This window comes from Portunus trituberculatus, chromosome 37 (assembly GCF_017591435.1).
Source record: "Portunus trituberculatus isolate SZX2019 chromosome 37, ASM1759143v1, whole genome shotgun sequence".
Lineage (NCBI taxonomy): Eukaryota > Metazoa > Arthropoda > Malacostraca > Decapoda > Portunidae > Portunus > Portunus trituberculatus.
In genome coordinates this window covers 19,242,779-19,259,617 of record NC_059291.1, presented here as the reverse complement: position 1 = coordinate 19,259,617, position 16,839 = coordinate 19,242,779, and the positions used below count along the sequence as shown (strand labels likewise).

General features: G+C 40.1%; 1 protein-coding gene across 7 annotated transcripts in view; it reads left to right on the top strand.

Moving 5' to 3' along the window:
• Window positions 1-348: 348 nt before the first annotated feature.
• The window catches only part of LOC123514370 (ribokinase-like), a 49,527-nt gene continuing 33,036 nt past the window's right edge, over window positions 349-16,839 (top strand). Inside the window, exons 1-5 of one of the 7 annotated variants that reach the window (XM_045272242.1) lie at window positions 349-485; window positions 10,194-10,322; window positions 12,220-12,352; window positions 12,579-12,705; window positions 13,273-13,437. In XM_045272242.1, the coding sequence (XP_045128177.1) occupies window positions 10,258-10,322; window positions 12,220-12,352; window positions 12,579-12,705; window positions 13,273-13,437 (490 nt within the window). In that variant the 5' untranslated portion in view covers window positions 349-485; window positions 10,194-10,257. Of the gene's footprint in view, window positions 486-662; window positions 711-9,737; window positions 9,898-10,051; window positions 10,083-10,187; window positions 10,323-12,219; window positions 12,353-12,578; window positions 12,706-13,272; window positions 13,438-16,839 lie in introns of those variants that run through there. The other 6 variants (XM_045272243.1, XM_045272245.1, XM_045272239.1 and 3 more) reach the window with 6 other exon arrangements.

Sequence of the window (16,839 nt, the reverse complement as noted above, 5' to 3'; positions counted from 1 at the left end):
AGCTGGAAAACACTGTACATATTATCCCATTTGTATGTATGCTTTACTGTCAAATCTTCGTGGCACAGTATGCCACGACTATTGCAAGTCTATTAAGGTCACATGTATGATAGGCAGCCTCGAAACATGGACATAAGACGGAAAATAAGTAGCGCGTAACTCTGGCGTTTCCACAAGGCCGCCTGCTTCTCCATGGGGTCTTGGTTTCTATCTACTGTATTTTCAATAGGCGGTCGGCAATGCTTTGGATGTAATGGGGGTAGGGGGCAGTGGCGGACCAATAGCGCGCTGGCTTAATTTCTGTTACGTCACGCCACCCATTATTCAACCTCCTTGGTTTAGTTGCTATCGTAAGTTCTGCCCACTAGCTTCACTTTTTTTTTCTTTTATTACGGTGGGATAGGCGCGTCCCGGCCCCTCTCTAACCACCTTGGTAAAAACGCAAATGTGTTTGGTCTTGCTGCGACGCTACTGAAAAAGTATAGGTAGGTAAGCACTGAAGGTCAAAATACTTTATTGTTATAGACAACGAAAAATTTATTGGCAGAGTTCGGTAGTTATGGCTTGTCACGATGACTCGATCAGCTGATAAGATGTGTTATTTAATATTGTGATGGTAGTAGTGAGTAATTCATCTCGGTCGTCTGCTTGTCACCCAGCCAGTCTTCCACATCACGGAGCGAACTCAGAGCTCATAGACCGATCTTCAGGTAGGACCACAACACACTTCACACACCGGGAAAGCGAGGCCACAACCCCTCGAATTACATCCCGTACCTATTTACTGCTAGGTACGGGATGTACCTAGCCGCCGCTTCCTGGGACTCGAACCTGGCCCTCTCGATTGTGAGTCGAGCGTGCTAACCACTACACTACGCGGTGTGGAGCAGTATCAAAGAGAAGGGATCCTGTCACTGGGTAGTCAGCTGGCACGATTTATGGGAAGCCAGCAGTCGCCAGACTTTTTCATTTACTGTTGCCAATCAAGCAAAAAAAAGCTTTCTGCCCCCTCCCCTCCCCATCTCTCTCTCTCTCTCTCTCTCTCTCTCTCTCTCTCTCATAAGAAAAGAGGGAAGCTGCAAGAGGTCCCCAGGCCTACACATGGCAGGGCAGTATCTGTGTGTTTAAAGCTACTTAATTCCATCTATCATCCCCATCCATGAACTTATCGAATCTTCTCTTAAAGCTCCCTATTGACTCAGCCTTGACCACATAACCACTGAGACCGTTCCACTCACCAACCACTCTGAAAACCATGCAGTTTCCTCCCATTTCTCTCCTAAACCTGAATTTTTCAAGTTTAAACCCATTATTTCTGGTTCTGTCCCCGCTACTGATCCTAAGAACTTCGTTCATGTCCCCTTTGTTAAAACTCTTATACCTCTTAGATACTTCTATCAGGTCTCTAAACCTACGTCTCTCTAAAGCAGAGGTTCTCAACCTGGGGTGCGTGTACCCCCAGGGGTACTTGAGAGGATTTTTGGGGTATGTGGCAGGTTTCTCAAAATACTTCAGCTTTGAATACCTGCAAATTTGTTTATAGTATACAATGTGGCCTACATGTGCTAGGCTGGATGTGTCCTTCACTAGAACCAGGACATGTTAACAATGTTAACAAGGAAACTCTTGGAGTTAAATCACTTGAGAGGAAGCATCTCTTGGACTGCAGTTGCCACACAACCTTGCAAACCTATAATTTTTTTTTTTCCGATTTATTATTTTATATGTTATTCACACACACAGTGACTTATTTACCACTATCACTAGTTACAAGTTGCAACTAGCTGGAAGCATCACTAGTTCACTGCCATAATGATCGAAAACTGTCTGATATAGTTCCTTTTTGGTAAATGTATTGAATGTAGGTCTCCCTGTGAGGTACCAGTTCCTATCGACACTACCTCATAGAAAGATGCTAATATTAATTAAAAATTTTGTCTGCTCCACATATATAACACAAATTAAACTTAATAAACTAAGTCAATAAACCATGCATTTATTCTTACCCTTCCTGATGCTGCATTGTGGGAAAGGGGTACGTGATCAATACTGAAAGACTTCAAGTGGTACATAATATTAAAAAGGTTGAGAACCCCTGCTCTAAAGAATGCAGATTGAGTTTTTCCAGTCTCGCTTCATAGGGAATATTACTCATTCCCTATACTTTTTTAGTCATCCTCCTTTGCACTGACTCCAATAGAGCTATCCTTCCTATAATGTGAGGACCAGATTGTACCGCATAGTCAAGATGTGGCCTAAGGATAGAACTAACGCATCCACCCGAAATCGTAGGGAAAGCAGGAAAAGCAGCCATTTCTACGTAAACAAGCCACAGATCACAGGTCACTACAGGAGACCCATCACCACTATCAGAGACACATCTTACCACTAGGAAGGTTGACCTAAGTTTCTCCTAAATTTAACCTAACATAACGCAATCTACCTAGCTGATGTAATCTAGGTACAGTAGTTGAGGCGACACACACCATTGCAACACTTCTTCCTCAGAACCCTACGGTACCTAGCTTCTGAGTTCTGACCAATAGCGTACGTGGTTAGGATATGTTAACTAGGTTAATCTTAGGTTAGGTTAAGGCGGGTTCACACGTGCCAATCTGCGTCTGAAATTGCAAGTCGCTTGAAGTATTGACTGAACCCTTCTAGTTGGAAAAATGTCACACATAGCGGTGGTTGCTTTTCTTTTGGTGTACCGGAAGAGTCAACAGAAAAGAAAATGCCTGTGGATATGTCCCTGGTTAAGTAGAAGGAAAGAAAGGAGTGTCTACCACACACTAATCTTAAGAAGACTATGCACAATTGCGATCAAATTAAATCCTGACAAGTCTTCAATCCTCACCAACAACACCCTGCATTGAGGGAAACAGTTCTTGAAGATGGAGAGTGGCAGCTATTTCGTCGAACGACTATTTGCGCAATTTCTTCTTTTTTTTCTGCATATAATGATTTGATTTGATAAGTTTATTGTTGAAAAAAAAGTACAACAAAGGAGATGGGAGGAGCCTGCCACCCATCCTCCAAACAAATGTTCATAGAAAACTAATGTATTGCAGTACAAAAATAAATAACCTTAAGTATATTTACATTATTTACAAAGGTGGAGCAAAAAGTGGGAAATCCTTGAGGATGGCAGGGATGATGTCATTGTTGAAGAACCAGCTTATCATTGGTGGCAGGTCCCATTCCCCTGTGGGCGGAAATGCACCAGCAAGGAACACTCCATGACATAGTGGGCAAGTGTGTGCCCTGCAGGACTGTGACACAGCTTACAGGGCACAGCAGCAGCCCCACTGACCTCCCAATAGTACCTGTAACCCAGCCTGAGACGCATAGCAACAAGGTCATGGGCGGCACTCTTCCTGCCATAGGTAACACTGCTGGTGTGGGAGACATGTACATAATGAACTGAACTGGGACTGCCTTTCCCATAACAAGTTTCAAGGTTATGAGCAATGGTGCTGCAAGCATGACGTTTAAGCTGACCCTTGATGTTATTATAAGTGTGTTCAACAGGACAGTCAGCAATGTCCTCAGTAAGGGAGTGACGGGCAAGAACATCAGCTTTTTCATTATGGAAAATGCCAGCATGAGAAGGCACCCAGGTGAAACATACTCTGAGATTATCTCTCTCCAAGAGATCAATGACACCAAGACACTTGTTGATGAGATTGCAATCAGCAGGGGAAGGAAACAACAATGAATATAAGGCACCCTGACTATCAACAAAAAAGTAAACATCTTTCCCCAAAAGAAGGACAATTTGTAAACCTTCTAGCATAGCATATAGTTCTGCCCTTGTAGAGGACAGGTTGTCAGGAAGCCTCTTGGACACCTCAGTGTCAGTGTATTCAGAGGGAGAGGTATAGTTGCGGATGAACAGGCCACATCCAGATTTGCTGCCATCCACTGAACCATCACAGTAAACATGTACAGCCTGCACCCTTGAGTAGTTAGACAATTTATGCATAAAAGATCTTTAAGTTCATGTGGGAACCAGTTATATTTAGGAGCAGCAAGCTTTTCTATATCTACACTGACTTTGTGAGGTCTCCAAGAGGGGGAACCAGAGGTGGTAACAACATTGAGGTAGGAGTCAAGGACATCAAATTTGGTTAGTGATGTTAAAAGCTGTCTCAAGTAAGAGTTAGCAGGGGCCCTGGGGTTAGCATGAAGGTGGGCAAGGGAACGCAAGGGTTGGCTGGCACCATTACATGCCATCCGACACAGTGCACGGCAGGTGATTTCCTGTATTCGACAAACAATGGTGGGGAGGTCCAATTCTGCTCGGAGAACTTCAAGCTTTGCAGTCTTGGGGCAGCCTAAGATTACTCTCATGCTCTCATTCTGAATGTACTCAAGGGGTTTCAGCTGTGTTGGACTATACCAAAACAAGACTGGAGCAGCATAGTCTATTAAAGCCCTGATAACAGAAATGTAGAACATCCTAAGCACTGGGATACCCACACCATAGCCCCTGTGAGCTAGCACTCGTAGGGGAGCAAGCCGTAACAAACATTGATTGCGAACATAGGTAATACAGTGAGAATCTTAGTAAAACCGAGTTGAGCTCCCAAGTGTATTTATAGCACTGCACACGACTGATTTTTATGGAATTTATGTTTGGTGGTCTGCAAACTCTGGGAGTTGCTTGAAATTTAGTTTTAGTTTCATTGATGACAAGGCCCATGTCAGTATACAAGGACTCAAGATGGCTTAAGGCCGAGGTAAGGGTCCGAGGAGCATTACACTGTAGCAAGATGTCGTCAGCATAGACAATTACCTCTGTGCCCTGGGGAAAAGGATATCTGGCAATTTTATCCATAAGTATATTGAAAAGCATGGGGCTGAGTACATCCCCCTGCGGTGTACCCAAGTCAAAATTCCCTTCAGCAGAGACTGCCCCCTGGAGCCACACCTTTGCCTTCCTGTCACACAAATAATCCCAAATCCACCCCAATAACTTTCCTTTAACACCCTTCAACATGAGTTCCTCAAGAATGACATCCCTGTTGGCCTTGTCAAAGGCACCCTTGAGATCAATAAAGGCACGACAGTTAACATTGGCATTACTGAGGCACTTAATAAAACAGTCTTCCGATCTTTCTAAAATTTCCGATTGGGGCAGAGAAAATCTAGTAGTTTTCAATGCCTCAAAAACTCAATTCCTCCATCTATCAACTCGACACAACCTTCCAGACAACTATCCCCTCTTCTTCAATGACACTCAACTGTCTTCCTCTTCCACAATGAATATCCTTGGTCTGTCCTTTGCTCATAATCTTAACTGGAAACTTCACATCTCATCTCTTGCTAAAACAGCTTCTATGAAGTTAGGTGTTCTGAGGCGTCTCCGCCAGTTTTCTCGCCCTCCAACTGCTTACTCTGTATAAGGGCCTTATCCGTCCCTGTATGGAGTACTCTTCGCATGTTTGGGGGGGTTCCAGTCACACAGCTTTGCTTGATAGGGTGGAATCGAAAGCTCTTCGTCTCATCAACTCCCTCCTCTGACTAAATGTCTTCAGTCTCTTTCTCACCGCCGAAATGTTGCATCCCTTTCTATATTTTATCGCTATTTTCATGGTAACTGTTCTACTGATCTTGCTAACTGCATGCCTCCCTCCTCCTGCGGCCACGCTGCACAAGGCTTTCTTCTTCCTCTCATCCCTATTCTGTCCAACTCTCTAATGCAAGAGTTAACCAGTACGCTCAATCATTCATCCCTTTCACTGGTAAACTCTGGAACTCCCTCCCTGCATCTGTATTTCCAAATTCCTACAACTTGTCTTCTTTTAAGAGGGAGGTATCGAGGCATTTGCTCCCTTGATTTTTGGCACTTTTTGGCTCAAGGCCCTCTTCCCTATGGCCCTCTTCCCTATGTAAAAAAAAAAAAAAAAAAAAAAAAAAATCACTGGTAGAGCGGCCCTTCATAAAACCATGCAAGTTTTGCGACAGAAGATCCCCCACTTTATAAAGTAACCGTCTTAATATGACTCTCTCCATCATCTTACAAAGACAACTAGTTAAAGAAATAGGCCTGAAAGAACCATCACCCTTTGGAATAGGAATGATAACAACAGTTTTCCATGAGGGAGGCAGACATCCTGGGGCATAAGACATGTTAAAAAGATCTAATATAGGATTTTCTGGCAAAACTAGCAATGCATTAAGTATATCATATGTAAGGCCATCCTGACCAGGTGCTGTGGACTGGCCCTGCTTGACTGCACAAAGGAGTTCATCGTGAGTAATTGGTACACAAGTATCATCAAGTAAAGAAACATTGCACTGCAGGCTGGCCAGTCTGTGAGGTCTGTGGTGAGCAAGGGCATCTCTGTGGGAGGCAGGGAGCCCAGCCAATGCCGAGGCACTGGTCCAAGTATTCAGTAAGTCCTGTGCTGTACTGGCAGGGTCAGGGACAGTAGCAGCTTTCCTACCTTTATCCCGGATGCGGTTGACATGGGACCAGAGCGCAGTTAGTGTTCTGGTTGAACGAACCTTAGCTAAAAAGGCACCCCAATACTTCTGATGCATCTGATGACGAAGCTCAGTCAAGTGACGCGCCACAGCAACCATAGCCTCTCGAGCATCACTGTCTGAGGGGTCCTGTTGCCAGCGGGCCTGGTAAGCTGCTAAATTCTGCTGACAGGTGATGAGGACTGGGTCTCTAGCATAAGTAGGAGGGGGACTGGCAGGTGCCTGGGTAGGCATCCTACCACAAGTGACAAACTCTACAATTGTAGAAAGCAAACCCTGATACAAAGAGTCAGCATCAGTAAAGGTACCTTTGGCTACAGCATACCAATTCTTGACACACAAAACAAGTTGGGGCAAGCGTGCTGTTGGGACTTCGAGCCGAGGCCGCTGTAAGTAAGGAGCAGTGTTAAGGAGAAAAGTAGTTTCCAGAGCAAAATGATCACTGAGGAGGCATGTGAGGAGATGAGTTTCAGCAGAAGGCAAAGGGAAATTGATAAAGGCTACATAATCTAGCCTGCCACCCTGAACATGTGTGGGAACACTATCACCAGTCAGCATAACATTGTCAGCAGAATCAAGAAAAGCTTTCCACCGCGCACCATTCACATCTGGTACTCGTAACTCCCAAGGTCCCTGTGCCGGGCATTAATATCCCCCATTATAATAGATTTTTCTTCCAGTACACATTCTGGGAGGTGAGCAACATGAAAGTCACCGGCATGTACATACAGATTAGCTATCAGGATGGCTTCACCCTGAGTATGTAAACACATAATAATGAATTCTATGCCATTACTTACACCTTTGTCCCTAAGCGTGACGGGAAGTCCCTGCTTAGCATAGACTGCCAGGCCTCTGCTACTGCCATCAGCACAGGAGAGAACATAAGACACATAACCCCGCAGTGCTGGCACCTCAGGACCAACCTCCTGCAGTGCAACAATATCAAGCTTATTGGATATAACATAAGAGTGAAAATCAGGGAAATGAGTGCATAAACCATTAATGTTCCAAGTTAAGGTACAAAAGGGCTTACAGTCCATGTTGAGGGCGGGAGGCAGCAGTGATGGTGTCCAAGTGCTGCATCATGAGAGACACTTGTTGCCCCAGACCTTGCACCTGACTCACCACAGTATTAAAGACATCCTGGTCCATAGTCCCAGGAGCAAGGGTGTTCTGGAGTGGGGTGGTGGAGCCAGCAGATGTTAGCCTCATTGACCATCTCCTAGACTCAACCAAGTGATTGCCCAGGGGCTGGGTATTTCATTATTAATGCAGCAATAAATGTATCAATTTTCTGGGCATTTGTAAATGAATTGATTCTTTTTTGTCTGAAAGCTATTTTTATAGCTTACAATGAGCTGCCTGAAAAAAAAAAATATATATATATATATATATATATATATATATATATATATATATATATATATATATATATATATATATATATATATATATATATATATATATATATATATATATATATATATATATATATATATATATATATATATATATATATATATATATATATATATATATATATATATATATATATATATATATATATATATATATATATATATATATATATATATATATATATATATATATATATATATATATATATATATATATATATATATATATATATATATATATATATATATATATATATATATATATATATATATATATATATATATATATATATATATATATATATATATATATATATATATATATATATATATATATATATATACATACATATTGTTGCGAAGGTGTATTGCAGCAGCCTCCCAGATATGTACGTGTGCCTGTGTGAGTGTGGAGCAGCGTCATAAGAGAGTATATATGGATAGTACATATGAGTACATATGTGCAGACTTTAGCTAGAGGGTGAACGAGGTGTTGGTTGCTCGTGTTTATGAAACTGTCACACCTTAATGGAAGGGACGCTGAGCTAGGCCTCCATGACGGAGATGTGACGGGGAGATAAGAGTGTGTGTGTGTGTGTGTATGGGTGAGGGCACTGGCCAGCCCTGGGATAATTGTCATACGGTACCGTGTAAATAAGGCATGCATGTATGTGTGAATTGCTTGTAGCCAGCATTATCAGGGATATATTGGTAATTAGCGGTTAAGGTAGATAGCGTTACCTAATAAGCTGAAATAGACTCGTAAGGACATAGCCTGGCAGGTGCGACGGCACAGGAGGCGTGGTTTGTGGGGCACTGTGTGGCACCGACGAGGACAGGACAGGAGTGTAGCAAGAGACCTCGAAGGAACAAGTCGTACTCTGGGGAGCAGTCACAGAGTGAACGAGAGACAGAGACAGTGAAGTGCCTGACGAACTAACAAAGTGTTACCCGTACTTTGTTGCCGCCCCCTGCCCCGTCCTGTGTGCCGCCGCCACCTGTTCCCGGTGACTCGTGTATAGTTGCTTTAATATAGAGAAATAAGGAAGAAGTGTTTCCTTCTTCCCACTCTGTGTGACTGAGCTGAGTGAGAGTGGGTGCTATAGAAGCAAAAAGCCAGGCTTGAGAGAGCGATCTGCCCGCCGCTCCACCCCAGCCGAGCCGCGCCACCCAGGTAAAGCCCTTCTCCCCGACACACACGCCCCGAATCCCGAGAAGATTGTGAGGCGTTCCCTCCCTGAAGAAGAAGCTGAAGGAGGGTCGCAGCACACACACACACACACACACACATATATATATATATATATATATATATATATATATATATATATATATATATATATATATATATATATATATATATATATATATATATATATATATATATATATATATATATATATATATATATATATATATATATATATATATATATATATATATATATATATATATATATATATATATATATATATACCATGTATCAATTAAGGCAAATAAAGTGTTTCAAGTGTTTCAAATGTTTCAAGAGCATCAATCAATCATTAATAATTTTTTGGGTCCCAGATGTGTTCTTTTTGCCTCACCATTTCCACATCGACACCACATTTTCAAAGCTTACTCCGTGACGTCACAACGTAAATAAAATCACAAATCGACTGAAGAAGACTACAATGTTGGTCTTGTTTTGCGACTGGTTTCTTCAATCGCTATGCACCGATATTCAGTTGAAAACTCTACAACTTACAATTTTAGTCGCAAATTGACACATGTGAAGCCGCCTTTAGGAGAGAGTGAGAGAAAGAGAGAGAGAGGTTGGGGGGTTGGAGGGGGGAGGAGTTCTCTGTCTTGATTGGCAACAGTGTATAGCTGTGGCCAAGGTCTGGCGATTGCTGGCATACCACATATCACTCAGTTGACGGCCCACAGGGCATAATAACGGGACCCCTTCACTTCGTTCGTTAGTCGGGTGTAGCATCGAAAAGTATGTTTGGGCATTGTTAGGGTGTTAGGGGAACAGTGTTCTATAGTACTTGTATTAATATGCCGCTATTTGTTTTTATTTTTTTTATTTTTTGTATACTCATTAACAAAGTTTTGCCTTTCCACTTAGTTCTATGAGGATTCAAAAGGATGTTGATCTGCCCACTCCATCGTATACTCTTCCGTGTAGGTACTGGTAATTAGTACCCAGGGAATATTAGGCCTTCATATATTAATTTGCACTCTCTCTCTCTCTCTTATGAATAATGGATGTATGTACTGTATTGTGAGTTTCAGGGAGAAGGGTGCTGTATAGATTGAAGGAAGAATCCTTGCTACTGTTCAGTAACTGGTGTGCGTGATGATGGCTGACAAGACAACTCCGAAAGTGGTAGTTGTAGGATCCTGCATGACAGATCTTATCAGGTAATTTATGTACTTATCACATTTAAAAGATTGTCTACTATATGAGAACGATTCTTACTTAATTTCCTGCAGAAAGGTGACATTTGCATATGATACTAGCGATTTCAGGATCTGTATATATATATATATATATATATATATATATATATATATATATATATATATATATATATACACACACACACATATATGATATCTATACATTTTGTAGGCACCTTTATGTTTTTTATTGCACATTGTCACTCTGTTTTCTGTTTTGCTCGCATATTGTTTTTCATACTGTCCTGCATTCATATCACAGTGAAGATTATGTTAGGCTTTGAAACATTGATGTAAATCTCCTTTTAGAACATGTACATAGTTCTTACAATTTATACTGTGGTTAATTTCAACACTTGCATTCAATTTCTAGATTCTAGTGTCAGATTATATTTTTTCTATATAGGCTGTTCATGAAGTAATTTCTTACGTATGAGAAGTATATGCTACTTCGACATTTTTTTAAATTACGAAAGTGTTCTAAAACATGAATGTTAGGAAAATGTAAAATGTTCTCCACTGCATGGTAATTTAAAATAGAGCCCGGATAACTTTAATTCCTTGAGCAGACTATAGTATGTTGTGTAAGTACAGTAGTAGGAAAGTTGATGGCAGTTTTGCATCAATATCACTTATATGTTCAACCATGATACAAATTCATGTTACTTGGGGTTACCATAGCTATACTTACTCTCATACATCTCCAATGAACCATTTGTTGTCTGTGAACGTGATAACCAGTGTGAATATCATTATGATACCTTTGAAATTCTGCATAATTTTTTTTTTTTTGTAGTTTGTATGAATAATCTTGAGAGAAGTTAGTCAAATCAGAAATATTGTTTGTGATTAGTAATACTGTTTCAATATTTTAGGTACCTATTATTTCTCGATTTTTAGATTCTGGAGTACCAGATTATAATTTTCTTTTATATATTAGGCCACTCATGAAGAAAATCTAATTTATTAACTGAGAAGTATACACTGTTCCTAACATTAGTTTCTTACTTACAAAAGTGTTGTAAAACGTGAGTGTTAGGGTAATGTAAAATGTTCATTATTGATAGTCTGAGATAGAGCCTGAATAACTGTAAGTGTATACTGCTGGGCCTTGTCTCGACTTTTGTCACTAGCTCTCATATATCTATACCTATGAAGGTGAAATTTTCTGATAAATTCATCATAACATCAATGTCTTGTAATTTTATATACTTATTTTGCTCTTCTGACTGACTAACAAATTTCCTTTTTCAATTAATGCTGCCTACAAACACTACAGAAACTAATTGCTAAGTACATCTGCCTAGTGTGTACAGAACTCTACTGCAATGATAATGTAAATCAACAAAGTCTTTTAAGACTCAGAGTTTAATCAGATGTTCACTCAAATACTACCATTTGGCATCATGGCATGCCTACCTTCTCATTTACTGAAGCATCCTTGCTGATTACTTTATAAACCAGCACCACCAGAGTGGCAAACAGCATCACCAGCATAACGTAAATCCATAATTTTTCTGGGGATTTTTTTAGCTCTATTGTAGGCTATGGAGAAATCTTTGGAACTCTGCTCATGATGGACCAATAGGTTATGTAGTTTTAGTGACATTGTGTGAAGACTGCTGGTTTTGGTTCAACATAGAGGTGTTTTGGCCATTTTTGAGCACTAGTTGTTGCTAATAACCATGGAATCTGGAATGTTATCTGGACTAGCTGTGTTCATAATTTCCCAATATGTCTCTGAGCATGAGATGGTCACATCTTTGTTGAACTTTTATCATATCAATCCTCTGGGCCTGTTTCTAGGAACAGGCATCAAATGTAGATAGGTAGATTGATTGTATCAACTCGTCACCAGCTACACACCACGCCTGCCTCAGCCTGGAGAAACCTTGCATGGGCACAAGTTTTCAGTGGGATTTGGAGGGAAAGGTGCCAACCAGTGTGTGGCAGCAACAAGACTTGGAGCAAATGCAGCTATGGTTGCCATGGTAAGGATGTGTCAAGTGTCAATTGAGAGAGAAAGGTGTGGAGCAGATTCTTCACTTCTGGCTTTTGTTTTATAGTATTTGATTTCTTTTAGAAAGCAAGACTTCATGTTTATCATCCATTTTAGTCTATTAAAAAGAAAGAAGAAGAAGGAAAAGAAATGGCATGACTTGCCATTTTTTAGTTCTTGCCTTTTGCTATTGCTTAAATATTCTGTTTTCCTTTCAGGTTGGGGATGACTTATTTGGCCAGAACTACTTGGAAAACCTCAAGAGCAATAATGTGGACATATCCTTTGTTGGAGTGAGCAAGGAGGCAGCAACAGGTGTAGCCCCCATTGTTGTTGATGATGCAGGTGTGGCAGCTCATTGGTGCTATCTTCTTTTTGCTCATCATTGTACATTATGATTATTACTTACACTTCACCATCAATGAGTTATTTTTAGCTTCAACCTACCATTCAATCTTTCTGTGTCATGACCAAAAGAATCATAAAATAACAGAAGGACTGAATTTATGTATCATCAATATGAGCAACTACTTTGTGATCCCTCTGTCTCTGGGGTTCCCAGCTCCATAGATATATGGCATGTGAAGAGTTTTTCACATATGAAAGTTAGCTTTTTTGTGGAAGAAAATATAAATTTTCATCATGTCTTTTTATTCTCACATTTTTTTAAAATTCTCTCTCTCTCTCTCTCTCTCTCTCTCTCTCTCTCTCTCTCTCTCTCTCTCTGTATTTATACATATATACCATATAATTTTACTGTATATGCAATTTGAGTTAATATGCTTTTTAATTAATGTTCTTGTATATATAGTAGAGTTTCATATCTTCATTATGATAGTAACATAATTATTAATACTTTGAAATATTACTTATCCAAGGAAATTGCATTTGTTAACTCAGTATTTCTTAAAGGGGAGAACTGCATCATAATTGTTGCGGGAGCAAATCTGAAGTTGACCTCCTTTGATGTGGAGCGAGTTGAGGATGTCATCAAGGATGCCTCAGTGTTGGTGTGTCAAGGGGAGATCACCCCAGCAGCAACCCTCACCGCACTCAAGCTGGCACGCAGTCACAAGGGTAAGGAATAGTTTCAGAGGATGCAGTAATTATGTGTTTTTTTGTACTACATCATATACTGAAATGGAAAGATGATTTGAGAGTATCAAACCTACTCAAGCTGGCACGCAGTCACAAGGGTAAGGAGTAGTTTCAGAGGATGCAATAATTATGTGTTTTTTTGTACTACATCATATACTGAAATGGAAAGATGATTTGAGAGTATCAAACCTACATTGGCTGGAAAGAAATTCAGGAGCATATGAGTCTGTGTAAGGCAGTGAGTATTGTGTGCTGTACTACTAATGACAGCACGTGTTCTACTGTCTTGTCACACTTCACCTTGTGTCCCAGTGTCTGGACGCCCCAGAAAGACCACACAGTCATGAGATGTGAAGTGTCGAGACTCCTTGGATTGTAGACACTGCATTCAAACAGTGGACACGTGCTGTCCAGAGCAGTGCAGCAATCCCTGCAGTGCACAGACTCCTATGCTCCAATGTTCCCTTCCACTCAACATGTGCTTGGTGCAAGGCCAGACTTTGTGTCTTTTCTTCTACAACCATAAGTTCATTCTACATAAATTCCTTGTCACTGAAAGTATTTGAAATTGAAGGAAGGGAAAAATGCAATGTTTCTGAGGCTAGAATGGAATAATTGTGTTTATAATAATTTCAATAAGAAAAGAAAATTTTTGGTTTGGAAAAAGTCTTGGAATAGATTAAGTTTATGAACCAAGATTCCACTGTATTCACTTCTTAGATGCAGCTATGTTCGTATGGATGATTTAGCATGAAATCAAGCCCAACCATGGATAAATCTAGTTGTTGTAAAGTTGTGTGAGTAGTGGATTAATTTTGTCTAGGGCTGTCAGGAATTTGTGTCTTCCTCTGATGATTTCAAAGAAATCCTAGATGAGTGACATGGATATGTTGTGGAAAAGTCTAGACTTTTGTAGCTGTACTTCGAGATGGCAGTGATTGGTGGCCATCAGTTCAGGTTACCAAAATATAAACCGAGAAAGGAAGGAAGAAAGGATTGGTTTAATGCAACTTGTGTTAAGGCTAAAGAAAAGAGAGATGTGGCTTGGAAAAGATGGAAAAAGAGCAGGAATATACTAAATAAAGAGAATTATAGAGTGGTGAGAAATGAGTATGTGAGGGTAAGGAGGGAGGAAGAAAGAAAATTTGAAAAAGATATTGTAGACAAGAGTAAGGAACATCCAAAATTGTTTTACAGGTTCATAAATGGTAAATTTAAAAAGAGAGAGTCCATTGAAAGGTTAAAAGGAGAGCAAGGGATAGTAGATGACCCTAAGAATATCGCGGAATTGCTAAATAATAGGTTTCAACAAGTATTTACTAAAGAAACAATGTTTGTAAAGCCTCAGAATGTAGAAGGAAATGTGTACATGGATGACATTAAGATACCTAGAAAGGAGTTATATAAAATGTTGGAGAAACTTAAAGATGATAAAGCGATGGGACCAGATGAAGTTTCAGGCAAATTATTGAAGGAATGTAGAGAAGAATTGGTAGATCCATTATATGATATTATAAGGTGCTCATTAGAAACCGGGGAAGTACCGGTAGAGTGGAAAAGAGCTGAAGTGGTGCCCATTTATAAGGGAGGCAGTAAGGAAGAGCCTCTTAACTAGAGACCTGTGTCTTTAACAAGTGTATTCGGTAAGATTTGTAAGAGGGTGATAAAGAAATATTGGATATGGTTCCTGGAGGATCATAAGTTATTATCAGATCATCAATTTGGCTTTAGGAAAGGGAGGTCATGTGTAACAAATCTACTGAGCTTTTATTCAAGAGTGGTTGACAAAATACAAGAGAGAGAGGGATGGATGGACTGTGTATATTTGGATTTAAAAAAAGCTATTGACAAGGTACCGCACATGAGACTGCTATGGAAATTAGAGATTTATGGAGGACTAAAGGGAAAAGTTTTAAAGTGGATGGAAAACTACTTGAGATGGAGGGAGATAAGAACGGTAATAAGGGCTGCAAAGTCGGACTGGTTGGTGGTGGAGAGTGGAGTCCCACAAGGTTCAGTGCTGGCACCAGTACTTTTCCTTGTCTATATTAATGATATGCCAGAGGGAGTAAACAGTTATATTAATTTGTTTGCGAATGATGTGAAGTTGTGTAGGTGTGTGAAGAGTGAAGAAGATTGTGAAATTTTGCAGGCAGATCTGGATAGGATTTGGGAGTGAAGCAAGAGGTGGGAGATGGAATTTAATCTGAGCAAAAGTCATGTGATGGAGATGGGAAAGAGTGGAAGACGACCAAGAGGGTCATATAAGATGGGTGAAGGAGTAGTGTTGAAAAAGGTGGAAAAAGAAAAGGATTTGGGAGTGATAATACAAGACCATGGGCAGTTTGAGGCTCATATTGACAAGATGTTTGGAGAAACATATAATTTGATTAGAAATATTGGATTAGCCTTTCATTATATGGATAGAGATATGATGAAGAAATTAATTAGTACGGTAATTAGACCAAGATTGGAATATGCTGGGGTGATTTGGTCCCCTTATAAAAAGAAGCATATAAGGAAGTTGGAGATATTGCATAAAATGGCAACAAAAATGGTTCTGGAATTGACAGAAATGACCTATGAGGAGAGATTAAAAGAAATTAATTTGCTTACCTTGGAACAAAGAAGAGAAAAAGGAGATTTAATACAGGTTTATAAACTGTTGAATGGACTGGATGAAGTGGATAATGAGCAAATGATGTTGAGAGAGGAAAACTTAAATAGAACTACAAGATCGCATAGTAAAAAGATAGCCAAGGGAATATGCTTGAAGGATGTGAAGAAATATAGTTTCCCACAAAGATGTGTGGAGGTGTGGAATGGTTTGAGTGAGGAGGTGGTGTCAGCGAGGTGTGCATAGTTTTAAAGGAAAGTTGGATGTGTGTAGATATGGAGACGGGGCCACAGTATGATACCCAGGCCCTGTAAAATTACAACTAGGTGAATACAACTAGGTGAACACACACACACACACACACACACACACACACACACACACACACACACACACACACACACATATCATCGTGGTTAGTTTCTTTTCCTTTCTTGCTGAGGAACCACTTCCTCAGATATGAGACTGAGGAAGTGGTTCATAACCCAGAAAAGTACAGCAAGAAAGGACTAAAGAAACTTACGATGAGCGGAATGTAATGTATTCAACATAAATGGAGTGATATCGGGATTTTAGAACTCAACGATTACTTGAGGACAAGAACCCAGATATTGTGGGTCTTACTGAAACAAAACTGAGAGAGGAGAAGACCTGATGATGGTTGGAGAAGGAAATATAATGTTTGGAAAAGAAATAGAGTAGGTAAGATGGGAGGAGGAGTGATGTTGCTGGTTAAAAAGATATAAAGGTGGATCAAGTGAAAG